The sequence below is a fragment of the Sciurus vulgaris genome, assembly GCF_902686455.1.
Source record: "Sciurus vulgaris genome assembly, chromosome: 1".
NCBI classification, from domain to species: domain Eukaryota; kingdom Metazoa; phylum Chordata; class Mammalia; order Rodentia; family Sciuridae; genus Sciurus; species Sciurus vulgaris.
This window is the reverse complement of record NC_136461.1, coordinates 64294606-64322320: the sequence shown is the minus strand read 5'-3', so window position 1 is coordinate 64322320 and position 27715 is coordinate 64294606. Positions and strand designations below refer to the sequence as shown.

General features: G+C 36.9%; 1 protein-coding gene across 15 annotated transcripts in view; it reads right to left on the bottom strand.

The window, feature by feature from the left end:
• The window catches only part of ST6GALNAC3 (ST6 N-acetylgalactosaminide alpha-2,6-sialyltransferase 3), a 576783-nt gene that overhangs the window by 143167 nt on the left and 405901 nt on the right, over positions 1-27715 (bottom strand). Inside the window, exon 4 of one of the 15 annotated variants that reach the window (XM_079129187.1) lies at positions 1372-11214. The exons of the other annotated variants lie outside the window; for them this stretch is intronic. Within the exon in view, the coding sequence (XP_078985313.1) occupies positions 11202-11214 (13 nt within the window). The 3' untranslated portion in view covers positions 1372-11201. Of the gene's footprint in view, positions 1-1371; positions 11215-27715 lie in introns of those variants that run through there. 15 annotated transcript variants of the gene reach the window in all.

Genomic DNA, 27715 nt, shown 5'->3' with positions numbered 1-27715 from the left:
CTGGTCATATTAATTGACTGCTGAGGAGTGGGCATCAGTGATGAGAGAGAAGCAAATAGATGTGTATCTGAACAGGAAACTCCATTTCACACGAGCATAGCTGAGGCTGGATGAGAAAGCAGCCCCACCTCTGCCTGAAGCTGGTTAAACCAGGCAGTTGCTTAAATTAGGACATAAATTAGTAGTAGTATTAATTCAAAAGCAGGCTTCCTTTATTGAGCACTTACTATGTATCGGCAATGGGGTTGAGTTCTTTAAATTCACAATCTCATTTAATCCTTACAATAATAACCAATGTCTCGCAACTTGCAAGTGATAATCAGGAAGCAAATCAGTTTGATTCTAAAACTAGTACCCTTAATCATAAACCTGTACATTTTAGGTCCATACACAACAGAGCATTTTTAGCACTAGCCCATTCTATCAGACTGGACATAGCTGTACCTCTTAGTTTAAGGCTTCCAGGTATTCATTTGGATGAATATTTATTGAATATTATATTTGTTTGTATATTGTTTGGATATAATGGAAAACACTATTATTTTAGGATGAAATGGCTTTGCTTTTATGCCTGTGATTGTTAACAGTAATCTGCAAATAACTGTAAAGACTGAAAAGTAGCACTGAGTCAAAATTTCCTAACTCTGTTAAGGAAAAGGAGTGTCTAATACGCCTCATCTTTATCTGAAAACTCATGACAAATCAAGGTAATGTGTATTGAAATATGCCATCTCAGAAACAGTAGCATCCACTGCACAAAACTGTCTGTGGAATTCTCCATCAGATGTGACAATAGGGAAACCTTAGAAAATCTTGATTGTCCTAATAATTATTCCAGGCATATGATTTTCACACCATGTGCTTCACTTTTTGGAAAAGTGAAAAGTTTTGCATGACCAGTGCAAGGGGATGTATTGACGGAGTAAAGGAGAGACTGGTTGAATCGAGGGGGTGGGTATGATAAGACAAGGGTCCTGAAAGCCAGTGGAAAAAGCAGATGCTCCTAAGGAGATTGACCCTGTTGGTGAGGTAACAGATACTGATATTTTAAAATAAAATAGTTTATAATGAAATCAGTGGCTTTTGTTTTTGAATGATGTGAGTTTTTATTTTATTTTAAAATTTATTTTTATTGTAAACAAATGTGATACATCTTGTTTCTCTGTTTGTACATGAAGTAGAGGTATACCATTTGTGTAATCATATATTTACATAGGCTAATGGTGTTTGATTCATTCTGTTATTCCCCGCCCCCCGAACCCTCCCACCCCTCTTTTCCCTCTATACAGTCCCTCCTTCCTCCATTCTTGCCTCCCTCCTACCTCCCATTAGGTGTCATCATCCGCTTATCAGCGAGATCATTCGTCCTTTGGTGTTTGAGATTGGCTTATGTCACTTAGCATGATATTCTCCAATTTCATCCATTTTCCTGCAAGTGCCATAATTTTATTATTCTTTATGGCTGAGTAATATTCCATTTAGTGGCTATTTTAACAGGAGTATGGTGGGGACAAAGGGTCTCCAGCACTGCTGGAGTAAAACTTTTGCATGAGATGGGAGAGAGGACCAAATGCTTGGGTGGAGACTCTAGGAAGCAGCATGGAAATATGAGTGAATGATGGAGAATGCTCTAATGGCTGGTGTTATGGTTGGGATATATGGTGTCCTCGAAAGCTGATGTGTGAGACAATGCAAGAATGTTCAGAGGTGAAATGATTATGTTATGAGAGCCTTAACCCAATCAGTGGGTTAACCCACTGATATAGATTAACTAGGTGGTAACTGTTGACAGGTAGGGTATGGCTAGAAGAAGTAGGACCCTGGGGCTGTGCCTTTGGGTTTTATAAAAATATAAGTCTCTGGTGAGCAGAGCTCTGTTTCCATGCCCAGAGCTTCTTTCCTCTGCCATGCCCTTCCACCATGATGTTCTGCTTCACCTTGGTCCCAGAGCTAAGGAGTCAGTTGTCTATGGACAGAGGCCTCTGAAGCTATGAGCCAAAATATACTTTTCCTCTCCCAATTGTTCCTATCAGGTCTTTTGGTCACAGCAATTAAAAAGCTGACTAAAACAGCTGGTGAGAAAGAATCTTGAAAAGGATGGTAAGACACTGCTCAAAATGGGGTCCCCCTGTGTAATCACTGCATTCAGTTTTAGGGGAATGAAATGGTACCGACAACCTCTGCTCATAACAGTCACCATGCATGGCTTTCTTAAGCTATTTTTTAAATTAGTCATCTCTGCTTCATTCAACGATCTCTTCCTAATTCAGGCTCTTTCACCTACACTATAGCAATACCTTCTCACTATTCTCCCTGACCCTTTAATCCACCTTCCATATTCCCCCAGAGAGACCACATTATCACTGAATAACCATCATTATTGTTTCATTGAATTTCCATCACCACTAGGATAAAATCTGAACTTTTAACCTAAGATACAGACCTCCTATAATCTGACCTCTAGAGACTCATCCTCTGTTGTTCTCTGCTTGACATTTTAAGCTCTCGTAACACTGATGGGTTTAATGACTCAGAATACACCATGCTCTTTTTAACCTCTAAAGCTACACTTTTGCCACCTCCCTCCTATCCTGATTCCCTTCCCCCATTTCTCCTAACTTCCTCTGAACTCCTTGACTCTAAAATTTAGTGGGGTCAGTTTCTATGCCACCAAGCACCTTGCCATGTCTTTTATGGTTGTGCTTACCACACTTCATGAACATCTTGTTTATGCATCTGTTTCTCCAATATAAGTGTGAAATCTTTAAGGACAAAGATCTATATTATTATTTCTCAATGAATTCCTGAAGCAGATTCTGGGACATAATAGGCACTCTTCTGATTTTTATGTAATAAAAAACTAACATAAACAAATATGAGTATAGGATTTGGAATTTTTCAAATTGCCTTTCTACTTAATATCTCCTTTAACACATAGTAAACTGCATATTTTAATTCATTAAAAAAGGGAAGCTTCAGCTGAAAACCATCTGAGCAACACAGCACAACGACTATCAGAACACAGCCCATCATTATTTTAATAAGGAATTATGGGTCTCTCCAAAATGAAGCTCAGGAATTAAAAAACAAGAAATCCCAATTCACCATGTTGAAGTCTTATAGTTTACTCCAGTGTTTCTGAGCTCTAAAATAGTTGTGGTCAATTTCCTGTGTTGTTCTTGATAATGGAGTATTTTATCTATTTCTATAATCTTTTCAGTAGAAGTTTTAATCCTTCCTTCATCCAAAAATTTCTAGTCCATATGGAGTTGCCAATTCTCATTTTGTATTTTTATCTGATTTTTTGATTAACTTTTAGATGGCAGATGAATTCACAAATTGGATTTTGTATGTAAAAACATTAAACTGAAATGATGTTTGATTAAGACTTCTTTTGCCCAGTAGAATAGTGGTTATCAAATGCTATTTTTGCTCACGAAGCAAATACAGTTAAGTTATAAAACCTGCAGCCCATTATCAATACAGTTAATGTGTTTTCTTTGAGACAAATAGCTTTACCTTTTGACCTAGAGAAAAAAGAAGCCTTATAGCAACAAACAAGCTCATGCTTTAAATGCTGTTCAGAATTTTAATAATGGTTTGTTCAATATTTGGATTCAATTCCCTAAGGATAAGAGAAAGCAAATTAGATTATTTAGTTAGTACTTCCTTACTAAAGGGAAAAATATCATCTGCATACAATATCAATAAATTCACAGTTTTATTCCATTTTCATTTCTAAGTGACTGCTATGTGGAAGAAATGGTCATTTTGGGATAGATACAGAGCTCAGCACTCTAGTTCCAACATCTTTCTTTGTTTCTATGCAACTGTGAAGGAGAATATTCTTTCTTTTCCTTCACTTTACAAAAGTCATGGAAATTAGAATTCATCTATTACCAGAAAGAAAACAGTCAGGGCCTAAAATAAATTATTCTGTTGTCTGATGAGTGTCGTTCTGTAAAAGACACTTATAAAGTTCAACTGTGATGCTAGAATTTTTGGTGTCCTAGTTTATATATAATCGTGTCTTCAAATGCCAGGTGAGAAATATCACAAAGAACCACAGAATTTCTTTATGCATAAAAATATTGGTAAACACTTTCACAGCACTTATTGTGTGCCAGAAATTTTTCTAAGCATTTTATAGGTAGTAGCTTGTTCTGTTCCCTCAGCCATTCTGAGAGCATGTTCTATGGTGAAACATACTGCCTCTCCCATAGCCTGCTGCCTTAAGTGTTGTTCATCGGTATTCCATAGAGATGATTTCATACTGTAGATGGTCCTGCTTCATGTTGAAAAAGTTCTTAGGAAGTCACAGTCTTGGACAATGATCTGAGAAAACATGTTCTAACCAAGACCCAGAAAAGCTCCCTGAAGTATCAGTGTCACACATCTCACTGGTGGAAAATCAGAATCTAGAACACAAGTATCCTGACCCCCTATATAACTTGCTTATTTCATGATCCTTTTCTTATGTGAAAGATGAGGAACTCATTTTCTTCAAACCTGTTTCCTGACTACCTATGGCCTTCCAGGCATTTTATACACTGGGGATATGGTTATAAAGACAGAATACACCCAGCCTTATTGAGTCATGCTACTCAAATCACTAAGTAAATAGGGATATACTGAGCCCCATGTATTACTGAGCTTCAGAGAAGTTCTTCAGAGGTAGTGTTCATTGAAGTAGGGGGGAGAGAGGTATGAAGAATTATCCTTGATCTCAAAGGTGGTACATAAAAGACAGGAGAGGCATGAAATACTCATAGGAAAACATGAAAACCATTATGAACCTAATTGTGCAGTGAATAAATACCAAGTGACTTCAGAGAAAGGGAGTGCTATGCTATGGTTTGAATGTCCCCTCCCAAACTCATGTTCAAATTTAATTGCCCATCCTAACAGAATTGAGAGTTGGAATCTTTAAAAGATGATGAGTTCAGGAGGATCCACCCTCACGAATGGATGTATTGAGGGAATGGTCGTCAGGAGGCAGACTGGGTTTGTTAAAAAAGCAAATTTCATCTGATTTCCTCGCAGTATGTGTGATGCTTGCTTGCTTGCTTGCCCTTCTGCAATGTTGTGAAGCACCACAGAGACCCTTACCAGACTCTGGCACCATCCTCTTGGACTCCCAGCCTCCAGAATTGTGAGTCAAACAGATCTCTATTCTTTATAAATTACCAAGTCTGCAATTCTGTGAATACAGCAGAAAATGGACTAAGACAGGGATATCCAGGAAGTGGGCTAAATCTGAGTGTGTGCATTGTGGAGAGAGTAGAGGTGAGTGTGATGGTCACCTCCATGGAGCATGCCTCAGCTGCAGATGCAGAGACAGGGGTGTACTTTAAATGCATAGGGATGAGTGAATAAACAGATGAATTTTAACATGTCACTTATGTAAATTAACACAAATGTGCATTTAACAAAATGCTTTTTTAGGGGAAGAATGTATGCAATAAAAATGATGCACATAAAATATAGTAGAATGAGGTCCTGGACTCAATCCTCAGCACAAGGAGAAAGAGAAGGGGAAGGAGAGGAGGAAGAATAAGAAATATAATGGAATGCTTGCTTATGCAGAGAGGGGGTAAAGGAATAGGAATAAATATAATCAGTGCCATAATTAATCGATTCATTGAAAAACAAAATCAGGGTCCTTGCAGACCAAGGTTTCCTGACCTGATTATGTCAACTGTCTGTCATCAAGTCCAAGGAAAAAAACTCGAGGTGGTCTGGAATAGACATGGTAGAAATTGGAAGGATGTATGGACCATATTCAGGCTAAGAGAAGAATGAAAAAGGCCTTCGGGATGAGGGCACAGGATGAGATGACAGGGACCTGCTGTCCGTGGAGAAAGAATTGTGATGGAGACGGTGGAGGAAGTAGGTGGATGAATATGAGGCTTAGACCTCTTAGAAGAATCTTCAGAAGCCAGACAGAGGCCTGAGAGGATGTGGAAGAAAACATGAACTCAAGCAGAGTTCCAAAGCAGGTGGGTGGTGCAGAGATAAAGGAGAATAAGAGGAGCCTGGCAGTATTCTCAGGAAGAAAGACAAGATGGTAAGGCATCGAGGAACCTGAGCTGTGTACCTGTAACTGTACGGACGAGGGCCTAAATTAGTAGCGAGAAAGGTGAACAAGGGTCACTGCTGTGGTCTGAATCTGGTTTGTTCTCTCTGAAATTCATGTTGAAATTTGATTGCCATTGTGGCAATATTGGATATGGGGCCTTTAGGAAGTAATTAAGTCGTTGAGTAGAATAACTTTTTTCTCATGGGAGTGAGTTCTCACTCTCACAGGACTGAATTAGGTATTTGGAAAGCAAGATATTGTAAGGTGAGACTGTCCCTCATGTTTTCTCTTCTGTGGGTACTTGCTTGCCTTTTCACCTTTTCCAGGCTGTGGTGCTGTATTAAAGCCCTCACCAGCTGCAGTCCTTGGTGAGGGCTTTTAAACACATGTAACAAAATGAAATTAAACCTTCATCTCTCACCCTGCACAAAACTCAACTCAAAGTGGACCAAAGACTTAGGTACTAGACTCTGCTACTTCTAGAAGAAAAAGTAAGCCCAAATCTTCACCATGTCAGCCTAGGATCCTACTTCCTTAACAAGACTCCTAAAGCACAAGAAGTTAAATCAAGAATCAATAAATGGGATGGATTCAAACTAAAAAGCTTCTTCTCAGCAAAAGAAACAATCAATAATGTGAAGAGAGAGCCTACAGATTGGGAGAAAATCTTTACCACATGCACCTCAGATAAAGAATTAATCTCCAGGACATATAAAAAACTCAAAAAACTTAACACCGAAAAAAACCCAAATAACCCAATCAATGAGCTAAGGAACTGAACAGATACTTCACAGAAGATATACAATCAATCAACAAATATATGAAAAATTATTCAACATCTCTAGCAATTAGAGAAATGCAAATCAAAACTCTTCTAAGATTTCATCTCACTCCAATCAGAATGGCAATTATCAAGAAAACAAGCAACAATAAATGTTGGTCAGGATGTAGAGAAAAAGGTACACTCATACATTACTGGTGGGAATACAAAATGGTGCAGCCATTATGGAAAGCAGTAGGGAGATTCCTCAGAAAATCTGGAATGAAACCACCATTTGACCCAGCAATCCCACTCCTTGGTTTATACCAAAAGGACATAAAATCAGCATACTACCATGATGCAGACACATTAATGTTTATAGCAGCTCAACTCACAATAGCTAAAATATGAAACCCACCTAGGTGCCCTTCAACAGATGAATGGATAAATAAACTGTGGTGGTATATATATATACATGATGGAATATTACTCAGCCTTAAAGAAGAAGAAATTATGGCATTTGCTGGTAAATGGATGGAGTTGGATAATATCAAGTTAAGCAAAATAAACCAAACCCAAAAAACCAAAGAATGAATGTTTCCTCTGATATGTGGGTGGTAATTCACAATAAGGGAAGGGGGGGGGCACAAGGGAAGAATAGAGTTACTTTATACTAAGTAAAGGGGATTGAAGGAAGGGGAAGGAGTATGAGGGTAGGAAGGATAGTAGAGTGAAACAGACGCTATTACCTCCTATGTATGTATGTCTATATGACTGATGTGATCTTACAATATGCACAATCAGGGAAATGAGAAATTACACATCATTTATGATTTATCAAAGTGTATAAATGCATTCTACTGTCATATACAACAAATTAGAACAAATAAAATTTTTTTTTAAAAAAAAGCCCTCACCATGCTATTGCCATGTCCTTGGACTTCCTAGCCTTCAGAACCATGAACTAAATAAACTTCCTTCCTTTTAAATTACCAGTCTCAGGTATTATGTTATAGCAACCAAAAACAGATAAGACAGATGCAGTCCCTGAGAAGATCATGATGCTACAGGGATGTATTAGTTTGATTTTTTGTTCAGGACATTTTTAAAAGTTTGCTTCTGAGTAGCCATGGTTCCCAAAAGCAGTTAAGTGGGTCACTTGCTTAGCTTTCCTTAGTGGTAGATTAATTAGCCAGCTGTAACTCCCGGATCTCTATTTTTAAATAATGACTTGCATAAATCTCCAAAGACAAGAACTCACCACTGGTACACAGCACAATCCAGCAGCTGCAAGTTATTATGCCCAGTGGAAATTAAATATCTTTTAGGGAAATCATGCAAGATCTCATGATAAATATGAAATTAACCCCTGCCACCTCTATGCCCACCTCATTTCTTCGCTTGCCTGCCATCCTAATAAGCAGAGTCTCTAGGGTCCTGAAATGACAGCAGAATTGGTAATATTTTTAAAAGGCATTATTCATCTATGAGCATCCAGAGAACATAGAGCCTTTGTCCTTCATTGGGCTAGAAACTCTGGAAATTAAACATTGGTAGATATACCCTGTAGTTCCCCGCCTTGATATCTTGAACCCAAGGTCAGAACGGAGATACTTATAATGGTAGGGATGAAAATAATTTCATGATTCTCATCACTTTTCTTCTTCCACCTACTACCCTCAAATTCACACTTCTTTCCTTCTTACCAAATGCATTCTAGTTCTTTTTTACCCCCCTCTTTACTTACAAGTTCCAGGTTTCAAATAACACGTGACTTTTTACTTTACCCCCCTTCACTGCCCATTTTCCTGTTAGGGCTGGATTCTTGCCATGTGTGTGGGATACGAAACTCTGTTCTCAAACTGCAATTGAGTAAAGGGGACTCAAGAACTGGCCTTACGTAACTCCAGCAAAGCTGCTGTGGAAGGGCTGTAAGATCTGGCCCAGCATTAGTATTCAGATGCCTCTTGTAAGTGCATGTTTAAGAAGACTGACATCAAACCACCCCCTGGTTTTAGCAGGAAACTCTTGCCTGGGTAAGTGGAAATGGAATCCTCAAGTTTCCCAAGTTATTGTAAAGAGTTTACAACAAATTCCTGACTTCCCACTTGAGCACCAATGATCAAGAATCCAGAGGAAAAAGAATCAGTGCTTCAATTTGGGGTCAGAAGTGAGGCAGAGGAAATCAGTAAGGATGTGGAAAGAGAAACAAGTGATGGTCATCACAGCATCCCTGCCTGGAGAGGCTGTGGTTCAAGCTCACTGTGGAGTTGGAATTGGCTGATAAAGGTCCTCTCAGCCCTCCACATAGCCCAGCATCCCTCTGACTTTCCCAGGGAGGGCTGCAAACTCCAATGCTGCTGGGCAGTACTGTTTTCCTCTTTCTACCTGAGTTCAGTCTTGGCTGCGGCCTAGGCCCTCCCCTTGACATTTGACCTCTGATGGCAAGGAGTTAACACGGCTCCTGCTTCCAGCTAAATTTCCAACATTGCTGAATTGAGTCTATCTTATCAATTTTGTGAACTTCTGCCTTTGACATAAAGGTCATTACTGTGTTTTTCACCTGGAATCACATTGTAATGAAGCAAATCACATTCTCTTACAGTCAATGAGGGGGAAAAAAAGCACACAAAATGGAAATTACTCTGAAAATGACCTTGCTAAATTTCTATGTCTGGCTAACAGAGCCTGTTTCTATACATCAAGAAACTGACATGGCAGCTTTGTCATACAACCAGGCAGCCCAATCCCATGTTAGCAAACATGCTATTATGGAACATATGGCATAAGCCCATTAATACTGTGCACAGTTGATGAATTCCCAGTGTAGTACCCGTGATGTTTACTGATTCGCTGCCACCCTGCCCCAGGCTGCTTTCAAACATGTCAGAAAAATAAAATGTCCATATTTGCATTAGAAAGTTATTCCATATTTACTCATGCTAATAAAAACAAAAACTTGCTTTTTAAGGAAGGATTGAGCTCCATAATCAATTTTCTGAAAGGCCCAGGTATTTGGCATATTCTGCAAATATTGCACTCACTGCAACAGCACCATGAACAGCAGGATAGGCTGACTCTGCAGCTTCTCACCTCTTACTGGGTGCAAGGTATCTTTGAGCAGACCACCACCCTGAAGGGCTGGTGGTACTTGCAGACGACTCACTTGCTAAACAACTTGCCTAATTTTTTTTTTTAGTGCCCCCCAAAATATTTGACAAACCAGTGAACAAATTAGCTGAGACCAGCCATGACTTGATGGTGCCCTATAATTTTCTATTTGTTTCATTAAAAACCAGTGCCCTCTTCCTGCAGTCTGACACTCCTTTCTTGACTGGAATCTTTGAGGTCATCACATAGGATATGAAGTTCTGGCTCTGAAAATCACTTGTAATGTTATCATGAACAAGTCACTTGACCTGTTTGGACCTCTATCTGCTCATCTATAAAATGGGTGTCTTCTAAAGACTTTTTAAGTCATAAGAGACAGAAACTCACTCCGAACTATTTTAAGAGAAACACGAAGAATATCTTTATTGGTCCACATGGCTAGGAGGGTTATTGAGCTATCTGAACAAATCAAAGTATGGGTACCAAGGCCTCAAGTGCTAGGATCAAAGTAAAGCCACCAGAATTCACTTCTTCCTTCGTGTCTCACTCAGCTCATCTCTGCTTGACTTCACACTTATCCACTACAGCTATACCTTCTTCACTTAGCTGTGCACTGGGTCTCTTTTAGTCTCAATATCATATTCCTACAGCATAATAAACCCACCTATAAAGGTGCTTATTGTTTGCATTCAAATCCAATGCTAATTTAGTGTTCCATGTTGGCCCTGTTAGTTTACATGTTTATTGTAGGATAATAGGGCCCTGATACCATAAGTCCCAAGTTTTCAATTCTGTGAATATTTTAACATAATTGACAAAAGTCCTTTAAAAATAGATGAAAAATCATAATCTATAGCTTATGTATCCTCCATATAAATTTTCATATCTAAACAAAATATATGTACACATGTATATTTTCAAATTATCTGATCATTCACTTACTACTTTCCTCCTTTAAAACATAATTATTATTTCAAAATTACAGTAAGGTACATTTATTGCTCAGTTAAAGTATTTATAGGTGTTCCACATCTGGGATGATGGATAAAATAGGAAAATCAGACATAGAGTCATGTCCATCATAACATGTGAAAGGTAGTGGCCAGAGTGAGTTAGCAGAAAAATAGGAACAAAATCCTTGCTGAGAAAATGAAATGCAAATAAAAACTATCCCTCTACTGACCTGTCACACCTAGGTGTGCAGGTCCTGGTATGTAGTAGTGCTGACTGTGTTTTGTAAAACTTCAAAAATTATATATGAATCCTAAAAAAAAAAATCTATCAAATTCTATTTATTATTTCTCCATTTTAGAGTAAAAGTTTCTGAGTCTAGTATCAATGACAACTATAATGATAATACTTAACACTGAAGGAGCGATTGATTACTTTATGTCATAAACTGCTTTCTTAACATCTCATACATATGGACTGTGAAATAGATACTATCATTATCTCCAGTTTTCAGGTAAGTGAAATGATGCAGAGAAAGAAAATCAACTTTCCCAAAGTCACATAACTAGTGGTAGGGTAGGGTCAGAGTTCCTAATGCCAACCACCAAGCCAAGCTGCCTTTCCATTTTGCCTGCACCAGAAGTATGGGCTATCTGTCAAAAAGCAACTCATATTTTGCACTGTACTCTGCATCTTTTCCTTGATGCACTTAAAACTCTACAAGATTGGTAATTGGATCTCTCTTACTCATAGTTGCATAAATATGCCATCTTATGGTTTACATGACTGATATGAAGAGTAGAGATAATTAGGATCAGGCTAGACTTTTAGTTGAGTGTCTGAATATCATTCAAATAATAGTGCTGTTGAAAATGAATATGTACATCCATTTTTCTGAAATTCAGAAAAGATGCATAATATTCAGGTGCCTAATAACTTGGCTGCTAGTTAATCATGTTTGACACTTATATAGCACTTCACCTTTTAAAATCATTTTAGAATATGTTAGTTCATTAATCCCGACAACTTCCATGTCAGCAGGAAAGATTCCTGATCCTACCTCTGACCTCTCTACCATCTGGTATCTAAACACTTGGCCATCTAAGGAAGGAAGGAAAGAACTGAATAAACCAAGCAAGGCAACATGCAGACAAGAATGACAGAGACTTGGAGGGAGAGAATGTAAAGGGAGCATCTTCTGACTTTGGAGAGGTTTGTCCTTGACACGTAAACTTTCAACATGCAATGTCTACATGATGATAGGTATTCACCTCTGATTGGTTAAACTACAATTAAACAGCAACCAAGCTGCATCTTGAACATCAAATGCCTGCACCTCAATCACTTGACCCTATCAATGGCCATTTCTACTGATTAAGAAGTGCCCTGGTTATAAATTTCCCTCTTGTTTGCATACTTACATTTCAAGTCCTGGTTCCCACCCCAACTCCTACTTTTCTAAAAAACAAACAAACAAACAAAACAACAACAACACAAATTGGCCTTATGTTAACATCTGGTATGTTTTTAGCTGTGCTCAGTATAGATTTCTGTTTCCTTGTCATTTGGAGGCATTCCCATTAATAGAAAGACATTAAAATTAAACCTAAACCAGACTGACATACAGTGCATATGTCTAGTTAGTGAAGAAACATCATCTTTCTAGCATCAGCTCATTCTGCTTTCTCAGGATGCTAAAGATTAAAGGGAAGGCAGCAAAGGACAATACTGATAAACTCATATTCTAGGATCAGGAAGACCTGAGTTTAAACTGATTAAATTAATGACTGTGCAACCTTAGGCAAGTTGCTCTCTCTGAGCATGTTTCTACAGAATAATCTCAGAACCTACTTCTAGAATTGTTGCAAGATTAAATAATCATTCATAGGCTTAGCACAGTGTGGAGGATATAGTGAATGCTCAGAAGTAAATATGATTTACTATCTCCAGGTATCTTTGATAGTCTCACATTCCATTTTAAGGTCTGATATTCAAACTACCTGAAAATGATAAACCCAGGAATTCTAGCTATGATTGCCTGTGAAACAGGAATACACTGTGGTTTGCATTAACACATAAGGATCTTTATCCAACCAGGCTGGCAACAGAAATGCTCTAAATCACCCAAAAGGTCAGATACTTGTCAGCAGTTAGCAGACTAATATGCAACGTCGACCCTGGGCAAAGTCAGGCAATAGATGATTTGTCTATGATGAGCCTACATTTTTCTCCTTTTGCCCTGTTCCCTCTTCTTGGGAAGCTATCCTCATTTTATTTATTTGGGGGCAATTGAGGGCTTTTCAGATGCCTTGGAAGATCCAACAAATAAATGGTCACTTTACCTACTCATGAGCGCTACTTTGGCAGCATAAGACTCCAAAGGTTCTTAATGTTTGCTTTTGCCTGTTTCCTATAACCACATTATTAACTTGGAAGAGTGATTTTTCAGTTCCTCCCCCGCCCCAACCACTTCAAACAGCTACTAAGATAATACATGATAAAGGGGCATAGCAATGTCTCTGATTTCCTTTTGGCAGGGGACATGCAAGGCTATTAGGAATTGGGGAAGGTAGTATCAAGTTCATGGGTTAATTTTCCACATCTAAAAAAGTAGGCTTTTTTTTTTTTTTTTTTTTTTTTTTTTAAGAATTTGTCCACTGGAAGAAAAAATAGAGGGAAGCATTCAAACCATAGTGCTGAGCAGGATGAACACTTATTTTACAGACACAATTACAACTGCCAGGGGATAAAATTTTTTCAAAACTATTTAATCTCTGAAATGGGCAATAAGCTTGTCAGCCTCTTGGGCATTTCAACCTTGATGCAATGGTTCATAGTGAATCGGTCCATGACCAAAACTCATCAGATTCATCAAGTGTCTTCATTCCCTCACAATAAAAGTCTTTTAAGACTCTAAGGATGAAGCAAGCTTTGTGTGTGCAATATATGCTTCTCTCTGTCACCAATGCAAAACCTGGGGATGAGCACACAAAAAAAGAACCTTGAAAAATGAGGATATTCATCTTGCAACTGTTTGAGATGCTATTTCTAAGCTAATCTCCCCTACAAATCAAGGAGTCCAATTCAATTCAAGTCCAATTCAAGCTCGTCTTCCAGAACATCTAGTAAATCCTCAGAAACATGAATTGTGTACTTGTTTTGTGTCTCACTATCTACCCATCCTCCTCTCAGCCCCATGAGTTCATTAGGACTATGGGAAGTATTAAGAATTGGCTGGAATTAGATTTTTTTTTTGCTATCACATCTATTAATGACTGCAACATCATAAACAATAAAGTTTAATTAGGAACTAAAGTGTCTTCAGCAATTAAATATGAAGGAAGTATTCAAAAACACAGCAGGAAGGATTATATTTTTAAGGCATTTAAATTGCAAATGATGTTATTGATGGAACTTTTAAAAGAAAATTTGTGTTTGGGTGAAAAAAAGAAAGAGACAAGTCTAAAGTGAAGAATTGACTCAATGGCATTTTCAGACAAATAAATATTTAGGATGGATCAATTTGCAACCATGAGCAGATGCTTCAGAAAATATATAGAGCTAATGGGAGTTGTCTTTAATTTCTACCTCACTGAGTCAATGAGAAAAAAATCAACTTAAAGGATTCCAGAGTAATGACATGACTCATTAGTGTTAAGGCCACTTCAAATTAAAGGATTCATCTTCAGTTACTGAGAGAAGAAAATTATTAATGAGTTTCATGCATGAATATTTAGAGAGAGCTATAACTTACTTTTTGGATTTAAAACCACCTGAAGCTGTAACCACAAGGATTTCATGTTTCTTGGATTAGATTCTAAAAAAAAAAAAAAAATTGTCCCCCTTTGATTCTGTAGCTCACTGCCTGTTAAGCAGGGCTGGGAATGAAACTGTATACCCACTAGTCAATTGATCTAGGAGTGCTGTGAATGATAAAGTCAGGGTAAGCAGTGGAGAGAAGGGAAAATTCTAGCACCATGGTGAGACAGCAAAGGAAGGGAGAAGACAGGCCTTCCTTCCACTAAGTTTATAGTCCAAAATATAATGGTAGTGAACTCAGAAGAGAATGAAAGATGAAGAGAGCTCAGCCATCTCTTTAGGAATGCTGTGAAGTCCACAGCTTTTGCTTTTGAGCTTGGAATTTGTCCATCTTTAAGACCTTCACATATTAGGCTCACTTGAGAAAGGTGTCCATTTGAACTCTCTGGAAACCCAAATTTGGTGTTTGGAGGAACTATGCTGAATATACTGTGAAGTGTCTTGATCCTGGAAAACAAGTGATAAAAATAATTGTTTCATGAAAAATGATATATTTGTGTGGAAAAATCAGAGAAATCCAGAATGCAAGGATTAAAAGGGGCAGGAAAGTTTGTAGATAGTAGTGGTTCTTCTTGAACCATTTGTGAGAGAGACATTAGATTAGGAGCATCTCCTAGCTGGGCGTAGTGGCTCATACCTGTAATCCCAGCAGCTCAGGAGGCTGTGACAGGAGAATAGTGAGTCAAAGCCAGCCTCAGCAAAATAGAGGCCTTAAGCAACTCAGTAAGAACCTGCCTCTAAATAAAATATAAAATAGGACTGGGGATGTGACTCAGTGGTCAAGTGCCCCTGAGTTCAATCCCCAGTATCCCCCTACCCACCAAAAGAACAAAAACAAAAACAAACAAACAACAAAAAAAATCTCCTTTGCGTTGGAATACTGCTAAAAAGAAAAGGAAAGAAAAATGGAGATTTGTTCCTTGACTCCTACAATGATCTGTTAGTGACTCATTTCCAAGTTAGGAAGAAGAAAGAGGCATTATGACCCTTTTGGGATTCCTTCCTTTTGTCCAGGAACGTGGACAATTTCATTTCCTAACAGAATTGTGTTTCTTCTTCCTCTGTTTGAATTGCAAAGGAACAGACATTGCATTCTTTGTTGAAGTTCTTCAAAAGTAGACGGCCTGATATTCTGATCTATTTTTATTTACTTTTCAACTTAAATTCAAAGTCAGAGTTCTGAAGTACCTTCATAACAAGCTGCACACCTGGGGGAAGTGCTCCCTGGCTCTCTGTACAGATAAAGTTTTGGTCTCCTCATTTTGATCAATTAATATTTTAGGCAGTTAACTTTTTTCTGAAATTGGAGTAGATGTCATTTTCCAGAAAGTCATTTACATTGTTACTCATTTTCTTTTCAGTGCCTTGTTTATGACAAAAAAATGCACTGATGATTTCATAATGAGAGTATATTATGTAGAAATGGGAATATAATCTTTGAAAAGCATGACTTTTTATGTGTTAGGTAACATCTCTCTTCAATTTCTTTTTTCATGTGATTGTTTTTTATTTTCTAAAGGGAAATATACGTGATAGGAGAGAACTGAAATAGACAAGATTATGCATATATATAACACATTTTATATATACATACACACACATCTCTATATATATTTCTTGAACTACTAAAAAATCTGGAGGGATCAGATGATTGAAGTCCTTCATTTTTAAAGAACTTGCTTTGAGAAATCTCAGAAGCTAGAGATATATTTCATTATTGCTTAAGTTTTGTTAAGGAAAGAATATATTAGGTCTGTAATGAATCAAAATATTTGTTCCCATTTTTCTAATGTTATATATAATATTATGAACTGTTAAAAGTAATACTTTTCACTCTGTGAAAAATACCAAACCATTGACTATAAATGTAGGCATAAATGTAGGCATATATTTCTTATTTCATAATTATTAAATAAATAAATAAATGATGGACACCTACTATATATGACTACATTTGATAAACAGTTATGCTAAGAATAAACATGAATAGCATAGCATTTTTGTTGTTGTTACCAGGAACTGAATCCAGGGGCAATCAACCATGGAACCACTTCCCCAGTCCTTTTTGTTTTTATTTTTTTTTATTTTGAGACAGGGTGTTGCTAAGTTGCTCAGGGCCTTGTTAAGTGCTGAGGTTGGCTTTGAACTTGCAATTCTCCTGCCTCAGCCTCCCAAGTCATTGGGATTACAGGCGTGCACCACTGTGCCTGCCATTACATGTAGTTTTTGTCATTAACATTTTAAAACTTTTTTGCCATTAACAAATTTATAATATAGCAGTAGAGACAGATATTATCAGGTACTGTAAAATAGGGCAAAAGATTCAAAATGCTATGGGATTTGTATCTCAATGTGGCTTGCTGAGAGTCATGTTTACCTGTCATGTTTACCTGTCTTCCTTCTCAAGTTATCACTGATAAGACCTTTTAACAAACCATTGTAAACGCCATGGCAAGACTGGAAAACTGGTTACTCTGAAGTAGAGCACATATGGATAGGACTTTGGGGAAGACGTAATAGATTGATGAGCTTACTAATTCCATGAAGTCTAAGGTAGTTTTCTTTAGGTCAATTTACCTGCTGAGAAGAATTTTAAGAAGAAAAAAACCAACTAAGATAAACACAAAAATCATGTTTTAATTATATTATAAGTGGTTGAGGCTGGGCTGGGGTTGTAGTTCAGTGGTAGAGCACTTGCCTAGTGTGTGTGAGGCGCTGAGTTTGATTCTCAGCACCACATAAACTGAATAAATAAATAAAATAAAGGTATTGTGTCCATCTAAAACTAAATATATATGTATATGTGTATATTTTTAAAAATGGTTGAGGAAATAAGGATGAAAGAGGCTAAAATAATGGGAAAGGGGGGCTCTTGAAAAAGAGTGATCATGATTTCTAGTTTCATTTTTCCTAGAAGCTTAGGCTTATACTTGCCATCAGTCACCTTGGAAATTGGGCCTTCACCTACAGGAGGGTCACTGCCAGAGAAAGAGGAAACAGTAGACATTCTGGTATCTAAATGGAATGAAGTCATGAAATTAAACACCGAGGAGCTGGAGGATGCCACTGACTCACCTCAAGATATTCACCAAATGCTGAAGGTGTGCATAGTAGAGAGAGCTAAAGAGCTAAGAAAGGAAATAGTAAAGGGGATTCTTCAGGCAGAAAGAAGATAACCATAGAGGAAAATGTAGAAATGGAGGAATAAATAAAGAGGAACACAAAAATAAATATGCAAAATATACCTAAATATTAGTGGCATAAAATAATACAATGGTTATGTCTGGTGAATTTAAAATATAGAGGGAATTAAAATTCTTGATAACAATAAACCCTAGGGATAAATGTAGTTAAAGTATTGTCAGGTTCTATCATTACTGTAAAAGAGGTAAAAATAATCATTTGCTTTAGGCTATAATAAGTCATGGGTGCACATTTTGACCTCTAAGCCATTTTAAGAGTTGTTAAAATGTAAACCTAATAAGGAAATGAAAAAAAATAATAAAAATCACTTGATTAATCCAAAAGAAAGCAAGAAAGCAAAGGACATTTAATAAAAAACAAAAACCAAAAAACTCTAGATAGGCTGGGCTTGGTGGTGCATGTCTCTAATCCCTGCAGCTGGGGAGGCTGAAACAGGAGTATAGCAGGTTCATGATCAGCCTCAGAAATTTAGGGAGACCCTAAGAAACTTAGGGAGACTGTGTCTCAAAATAAAAAATAAAAAATGTTGGGGATATAACTCAGTGGTAAATTGCCCCAAGTTAAACCCCCAGTACTTTATCCCCCGCAAAAACCAGATAGATCAAATAGTAAGAAAATAATAATGATGTGGATAGAAACCCAAACAGATCAGTAAGTACAATAATAAACAAAATGATCCAAATGAAAGATGAATAATTTAAGGCTAATTTTTTTTTAAATAATGTGTTCACAACAGTAAGGGGGTATAATATATCATGAAACTACTAAAGAAAACAAGTTAAACTATAGTGATGTTAGTCAAAATTAAAACAAAAAGTATTGCTAGAACTATTATAAAATAAAGTGTCAGAATACCAGGAAGATATAATAACTGTAGATATATTCAATTAAGAAAAATCCTTAGTAAGATTCTGGATTTTAAAAGCCATACTATTTAGACAGCCTTTAGATTAAGTGAATTTTTCCAAAATCCAAGCCAAATGAAAACAAAACTCTTAAGTAATTACAAGATCAGAAGTAGTAGTGAAGGCTACAAGTAGTAGGTTGGGTGTGCATGTGTGAGTGTGTGTATATATGTACTGTGCTATCTCCTACTCTAAGAGCAGCTGACTTCCATGTATGCTTCTAGAACTATACTGTAAATATGATTTTATAAGTGGGAATTCTGAAAAGTTCTTCTGATAAGTTATGTTCTCCTGTGCTAAAATGAGAGGCTATGAAATCTCCTTAAAGAACTTTTCTCATTATGTATCTCTTTTCCTTTGCCTAATCCTTAGAACAAGGGCTTATTGGAGTTTATATTTGCTACTAGTTCGATAGGGATTTTTATCTGTGCTGAGTAAATAAGATGTCACTATCAATACTTTTCAATCAAGATTCTCATATACAAATATAAGCAAACATCCATGAATTGCTAAACAATTGAGGGAACTACAGAATGAAAAAATAGTCATTGACTCAATAAAAAGAAGAATTAATCAAGGAAAAGAAGTTAATAGAGGAAACTGTGTGTGTGTGTGTGTGTGTGTGTGTGTGTGTGTGTGTGTGAGAGAGAGAGAGAGAGAGAGAGAGAGAGAGAGAGAGAGACTACGGATACATATATATTTATATACTTTAAAAGTTAATAAATACCCATGATAAAAGCAACTGGCTTCAATGAAAAATAAATGGGAAGAGTCTCAGAAATCAAAGACACAATTAGCATAAACTGGATAAATCAGCAGAAGAGTTGGAAATTGAATAATGAACTAGAAGTTCAAAAATGAGAGACTCCCTAGAAAAAAGTATAAATGGAAAATGGTTGAAGAGTTGAAAGAAGATATAACTCATGGAAAACGAAAGCCAATACTGAACATCAGTAAAGTTTAATAAGCAGCACAATACATCTCCATAATTATAAAGCTGCACTAATGTAATAGTTACTAGCTACACACAGTTTTTAAAATCAATTATGTTTAATCAGTTTTAAAACTTCAGTTCCTCAATCTACTACCCACATTTCAAAGGCTCAAGAGTCACATGTGATAGGTGGCTGCCATTTTGGACAGTGCAGTGAGAAGAGATTACTTATAAAGAAACAGGGAACTGACTGACATCATTCTTTTCATCAGAAATTTTGGATGCACAATGTTTTCAAAGTTCTGACAATCATGATTTTCATCCTAGAATTTTACATCATCTTTAATGTGTGAAGATAGAACTGACATTTTCAAATGCAAGATCTCAAGATGTTTTATCCCATAGGATCTTTCTGAAGGGAGAACTTGAAGATGCATTCAAGGAAAAACAAAAACAATAATATTGCCAAAAATGAAAAGAATCTGAAAAGGATGAAGTTGTGAGATACAATTAAAGATGGGTAATAATTTAATCACAATGTACTTGGAGTCCTAAAAAAAATGGGTAATAATAAGACTATAATACTGAAGGCATTTCTCTAAAATAATTCCTAAAATGTTTTTTTGAAGAACAAACAAACTGAACATGTAATCTCTAATAATTTCACCAAAACACAGGAAAGGGAAGGAAAGTGGAAGGGAAGTGAAAATGTATTAAGGGTCTAATTCAGAGGGAGCAGTTGAAGAAAGTACTTAATGTCAACATAAAACTGGAAATTTTAAGATTATACTGTGTATTTAAACACATGGAGACTGAAGATAAAATTCAGTGGGAAAGCACTTGCCTGGTAGGCATGGTGCCCTGGGTCAATTCTTAGCACTGAAATAAGTAAACAAATAAGTGAATAAACAAACAAGCAAAATGTATACTATGTGAAAAAATGAAATACATAACTATCAAACAAGGAATAAGAAAAAGAAAGTGCAATGAAACCAAGATAATATAAAAAAGGAAGAAAATGAAACAATGAATAAAATTAAATATTTCAGTTGGTATGAAAAATGTAAATTAAATAGAATGCTTCATTTAAAATAGGAGCCATTTAGGATACACAAAATAATTTCACTTATGTGTTCTTTATTATAGTCATACCTATGTTAAAACGGCACACAATAGTTAAACATAAAGTTTCACTAATTAATGAAGACGTCTTGTCAATCTCATATAAGCTGACCTAGTATTTGTATATAATCTATGTACACCCTCTCGTATATTTTTTATTCCATATTATATATAACTATGTTTTATAATGTATATTTTAGGGATTAATGACACGAAAAAAGTCTGTATGTATTCAGCATAGACACAATTTTTCTTCAAATTCATTTGAAATGTGGTTGGTTGAATTGAAGGATGCAGAATCCGTGGATACAGAGGTCTGACTGTACTTAGCAACGTGCATCAAAAATAAGGTAAACCTAGCAGAATTCTATAAGAAAACTTAAATTTATAATTATATTTGGATACTGCAACTGTACCTCTCTCAAAGATGAAAAATGAAGTAGTCAGAAATAAATAGTATTATAGATTATTTGGTAATAAAAATTATGCCCTATCAACACAAATGACTTATTTCCAATGTCCATAAATTACTTATAGAAACTTATTCTATAAGGTCACAAAAGAATCTCATACAATTTAAAAAGTAGAAATTAAGGCCTACATTTTATGACTCTCTCTCTCTCTCTCTCTCTCTCTCTCTCTCCTCTCTCTCTTCCTCCAAAAACAAACGACAAGTAAACTACAATTGTAAATATTGAAAAAATACACTTTTACTAAATCATGTTTGCTATAGTTTTCATCTGGAATTTCCTCCAAAGGCCCATGTTGAGGCTTGGTCCTTAGCCTGTGGTGCCATTGGGTGGTGGTGGGACCTGTGAGAGGTGGGGCCCTGTGAGAGGAAGTGTGTCACTGGAGACCTTGGAGGGTGATATTGGAACCTTCCGGCTGCAGGCAGGGCAGCAGCTTGTTCTACCACCACATGCTCCTGACTCACCATAGCCCAGAAACAACAGGCCAACTGACCATGGACTGAAACTTCTGAAACTGTGAGCCAAAATAAGCCTTTTCTCTTTTAAATTGGTTTATCTCAGGTCTTTTTCAGAATAATGGAAGCTAATATAAATTAAGGTGGAAATCACAATTAAAATCACAGTTTATTTAGAAGTGAATATATATCAAAGTGGGCTACCCCAAAGATAAACTTAGAAGAAACAGCATAATCTTAAAATGCACCGATTAATAATAAGGAAAAAGCTTAAAAAATAATCAACTTTATGTTATGATCAAATAAGCAAATGAAAATAATTTATAAGGTTTGAAAGTAAACATAGCCATGACTGATGATAAATCTTAAAATGATAGATTTGATTAATCACAGCAAAAAGTGACACTGCAAGAATAAATAATATCTTCAAAAAATTGACAAGTCAATGAAAAACTATAAGTACAGCAAAATTAAAAATAATTAGCTTTTCTATGTGCCAAAAATAAAACTTTGAAAGCGCACTTAAAAAGGCATAGTCACTATAACACTAAAACTATAAAGCTACCAGAAATGTGGAAGACCTACATGAAGAAAATGATGAAATTTTACTATGAGACATAAAAGGAGATTTGGATAAATGAAGCAATGTTCTTGAGGGAAAAGTCTCCATATTTTAAATGTGTTGATTCTCCTGATATAAAGCAATAGAGTCAATAAAATCTCAATCTAAATCCCATGATTATTAATCAACTTAAACAGTAGTATTTTAGTTTATTTGAAAAAATAAAATGTGTAAGAATTCAGAGGAAAATTTTGAGATTAAAACATAATTCATCAGGATCTGCCTCAGTAGAAATCAAATTTAAAAACAGAATGATAAAAAGACTTAGAATAAACAAAGGAAAAGCCTGAAAGCTTTTATAATACAAATATTAAAAATTTCTATATTGAGAAAGCTACAATGAACAATGAATGAATGTTAAAAGATAACTAGAAGGAAAAGGCTACAGCACAGATGACATAAAGCTTTAATATTCACTTTCAAGAGTTCTTAAAAAATATAGAAACAAGCAAATGGAAATCTGAACAAAAGACAAGAAAATAAGTACGTGGGCTAAAAATTGTGCCCTGCTTGTTAAGGTCACTAGTACAGGGGAATAAAATCACAATAAGAAGAGAATAACTTGCTCAGTAGATTGAGAATGTAAGAGAAAAATTGCTCAAGTTTTTTAAAATGTGACAAAAACAGCAAGATCAGATACCATCCCGGCACAGTTCCTTTAGAAGAAATCTGTCAGGGTCTAGCTATCAAAATATAAAATGCACATACTCCCTGATCGAGCAATCTCACTTCTAGGAATGTTTCCTATCAAACATCTTGCAGTGATCCAAAAGTCATATATTCTCAGTAATAGCAAAAAATGTAGAGAGGATTTTTTTTAGTCATTAGTTATAGAAAACAAATTCCAATAATTTAAGAAAAAACAAAGTCAGAAAAACCACATACTTATTAAAAAGAAATAGAAGAGAAAAAGAAGTATGTCTGTGCATGTATGTGTGTGTGTGTGTATATATATATATATATATATATAATGCAGAAGGAACAAACAGCACATGTAAGTGCCTTGAGTGTGCATACGTGTGCATGTGCACAGAAGCAGGGCTAGACTCTTGCCAGGGGTGACCTGTGCGCAGCGGCATGGGTTTGAAGAACTGGAGATAGACTTTCATGTTTTTTATCCTATTTTTCAGATTAGTACTCCATTCCCACAAAAATCAAAATATTCAAGTATGATGTTTTCCATGTTACAAAAAAAAAAGAAAGAAAAAAAAAAAAAAAACTAAAGAAGAAAGAACTATTTTCTGTGAGCACAAGGAAAGAAGAGACTAATGCCAAGGAATGAGTCCAAAGATGGAGCCTAAGTCGCAGAGCCCACCCCTCAGGAGGTTAGGAGAGAGAAATGTTTCTCGGATTGCCATGACACACAATATAGAGGTCTACGAGAGAAGTAAAAACAAATCGTCAGGGAAGCCAGCAGAGAGCTATTACTTCAGATATGTTATCTAATAATTCATTTTGTTCTACCACTTAATGTAGAGAGGAAAATTCAATTCATTTGAAATCATTTATTCATATCCCTAAACTGAGCAGCATATTGATTTTGGAATCCATTTCATGACATTCGAGAGGTCTTCAATGTGGAGCCTTCCATTTATAAGTGTCCTCAAATCACCCACGACTGTACCACCACTCTGGCAAAAAACACAGTCACACTAAAGGACGACATTTTCCTGCTGGGTGTAGTTGAATCCAGCAAATGTTGGCTGTATGTTTTTGTGTGCAGAGTCCTGTCTGAGGCCTGGAGAAGGGCAGAAAAAAATTCCATGTCCTCACCTGGAGAATCTTCAAATCCTGGGGAAGCATCTGAGCTGCATTCAGGACATTGTGGGGAAAAGGGAGGGGCAGGCGGGCAGGCTGGGGAAGTGAACAGCTGCAGGATTCAGCTCGGGTGAAAAGCTGGAAGGTGGAGGGCAGGTACATGGGCATGCAACAGCAGGACTGCTTGCAGGGAGGCAGAGCCTGCTCTCTCTGATTTGTACTTGGTGACACAGTTGGGAAAGAGAGGGCTGGACGTGAGGCCAGAGAGGTGGACCAAGGTCTGACTCTTGTAGACTTCAGATGGAGAGTTAAAGGTGTTAGGCTCTATTCTGGGCAAGATTAGAAAGGTTTTAAGTGGCAGTGTTAGATTTACTTTATAAATGGATCACTCTGGTGTGGGATAGAAGAAGGCGGCAAGGACATCAGTTAGGAACGTGGCAAAAGACAGATGTTCTGAACTACAGTGGCAACATTAGGGTGCGAAAGGGGAGAGGTGTTTGAGAAACCTCTCTAGGAAGTCAGTTCACTGGACTTGGGCTGCGAGGATTTTATGAGCTAACATAAAGAAAGATCCTAGAGCGTGTGGCACGTAGGAAACACTGTGTAACTGTGGCTATTATCATTGCATCCACCATGCTGCCTCTCTCTGTCTCTTTATATTTTCTGCTTCCACTTGTAGGACCATCCTCCCCCTAATGTACCTCCTCTGGTCCCACAGCTCACTCTATTGTTCCAGTCTTAACGTATTCTGATATTGTATGTGCATCTCTGGCTGCAGGTTTCCAGACTGTGGTGTCAGTATTTCATTTGTATTTCCTTCCCCCTACCCAGCACATCACTTCACACAAGAGGCTCAAGATATTTTTGGTGAAAGCATGAATCAAAGGCTGAAATATTTACACATATTATTTTTAGCTTAAGGACCTAAAATGTAAAGTAATTAAACTTAGTGTGAACATCCATTCTAAAGTTCTTGTCCAGAGCTCCTAGTATGCTGTAGGTTAAATCATGACCATATTTATATTGTGACCTTTTACTGTAACATAGAAAGCCTATGCCAGTCAAGCCTTTGCCTTCATCAGCAGCAGATGACACTTCAGGGCAGCTTGCTATGTTTTAACTGTCCCTGTAGAGTCCAGTTCAGTCCTCAAAAAACACCTTCAAACAGACTGAGAAAATCCCTGCTCCCTGCGGTGGGTAGAATAATGGCCCCCTGAAGATGTTCCCTCCATAACCCTTGAAACCTGTGAATGTTACCCTGCATAGCAAAAAGGACTTTACAGTTGGATTTAAACTAAGGATCTTGAGCTGCAGATATTATACTGGATTATTGAGGCCTAATCACAGGGGTCTCTAAAAGAGGAAGAGGGAGACAGGAAAGTCAGAAAAGGAGATGTGGAGATGAAAGCACAGGTCACAGTGAAATGGGGCCATGAACCAGGTAAAGTGGACAGTCATGCTCTTTTTGCTGGAAAAGGAAAGGAAACAGATTCTCCTTCATAGCTTCCATAAGGCACGCAGCCCTGCCAACCCCATTTAGGCTTCAGAACTTCAGAACTACCTTCTAGTTTCAGAATGGCAAGGAAAATAAATTAGTACTGTTTTAAGTCATGAAGTTCATAATTTGTTACCACAGCAATGGGAAACTAACACTTTCCCCAAGTCACACATACTTAGCACAGATCATTTCCCAGTTTCTTTGTTCCTATGGGTGAAGCTCCAATCCCTCAAGAACTGCTCTTACCTTTTGAAGTGTCAGAATTAGCATGGCTTTTATTTATTTATTTATTTTTGATTCTAAACAAGATATGGCTGCAGAATAAATCAAAACAATCCCAATATTATAAATTTCCCATTTTTAATATTAAACTCAATTTGATTCATATTGATTCTCTGAATTCCTGCCAGTATATTCCCTCAGTATATTCTCTCTCTCTCTTTAATGAACCATTCGTGAATGCAAATTGTATGGCAAGTATCTTCACTGCTCCGTACCCCCTTTCTGTACCTTTCATTTTGTGTTTCCTTGTTTGACTATTTTTGGGGGGGGGCGGGCAGCATTGAATTATAAAACTATCTCCTTGGATCACCAACATTCAAATCTTTTTACACTAAATCAAAACTTGAAGAAAAACTCTCTTGGTCTTTCTAGAATAAACAATTCCATTCCCATTTCTCCACTAAGTTTAAAGATGACAAGCTGTTCAACTCTTAGACTCTTATATTAGAAGCTTTCCAGATCTAGAAAATTCTGTCCTACTTAAGGTATTTATTCTAAATGTATGTTGTCCTTAATAAGTTGACACTCTAAGCTCACCATCTGGTTTATCTGGGCAATTTACATGTATTTTTATGTGACAAAAAACTTTCTTATTGGTTCTTAAATGAGAAATATGCCCAGTGTCTCAGAAATCAGTTGAAAAATTTCAACATTTCCATAACATAAAAGTGTCAGTGTGTTTGAGTAGCTGTTAAATTTTAGAGTATAAAAGGAGGATGAAAGGTGATCATGGGGTACAAGCTACCTGATATTCGCCCAGGAGTCTGGGATCTGCTTCAGCCCTTCGTTGATGCTTGCTGGCAAGCCCTTCTCCCAACCCTTTCTGGAGTCTCTTTTAGGTGCCTCCCAACAACTCTAACGCACAGGAGTAGACTTCTTCAGGTCCTACCTTACTCAGCAATAGTGGGGCCAGGCGGCAAACTGCAAAGATGACATAGCTTTCCTATGTCTTTCTGCAGAGACTCTAGAGCTGTTGTAGAGATTAGAATATTGAAATTTTCCTGTCATTACATCTCCATTGTGCTGGGTCAAGTCCCTCTAACACAGGTCTACTAACTACGATAAGGAAATAAAAGAATCCAATAAGCATATGAATAGATGCTCAGTGTTATTAGCCATCAGGAAAATCCAAATCAAAACCACAGTGAGGGACTGCTTTATGCCTACCATGATGGCTAAAATCAAAAAGAGAAAACAAGTACTGATGAGGATGTGGAGAAATTGGAACCCTCATACACTGCTAACTGGAATGTCAAATGGTGCTGTTTTAAAAAACAGTTCAGCGCTTTCTCAAAAGTCTATAGTTGCCATATGACTTAGCAATTCTATTCCTTAATACTTACTCAAGAAAATGAAAACTTGAGTCCACAGAAAATCCTTGTACATAGAGTTTCATAATAACATTATTAATAGCAGATGAAAATAGAAACAACTCGAATGTCCTTCAACTGATGAGATTATAAACAAAATGTGGTATATCCACATAGTGGAATATTATTCAGCCATTAAAGGAATGCAGTACTCACATAAGCTATGATATAGATGAACCTTTAAATATTATGCCAACTGACAGAAACTATACACAAAGGAGATTTGTATGGGGTATTGAGAGTAGGCAAATCTATACAGAGAAAGCAGATGAGTGACTACCTAAGGCTAGAAGGTGCTGGAAGCAGAGTTACTGAGGAAGGATGGACAAAGGGCATGGGGTTTCATTTTGGATGCAAATGTTCCAAAACTGATTA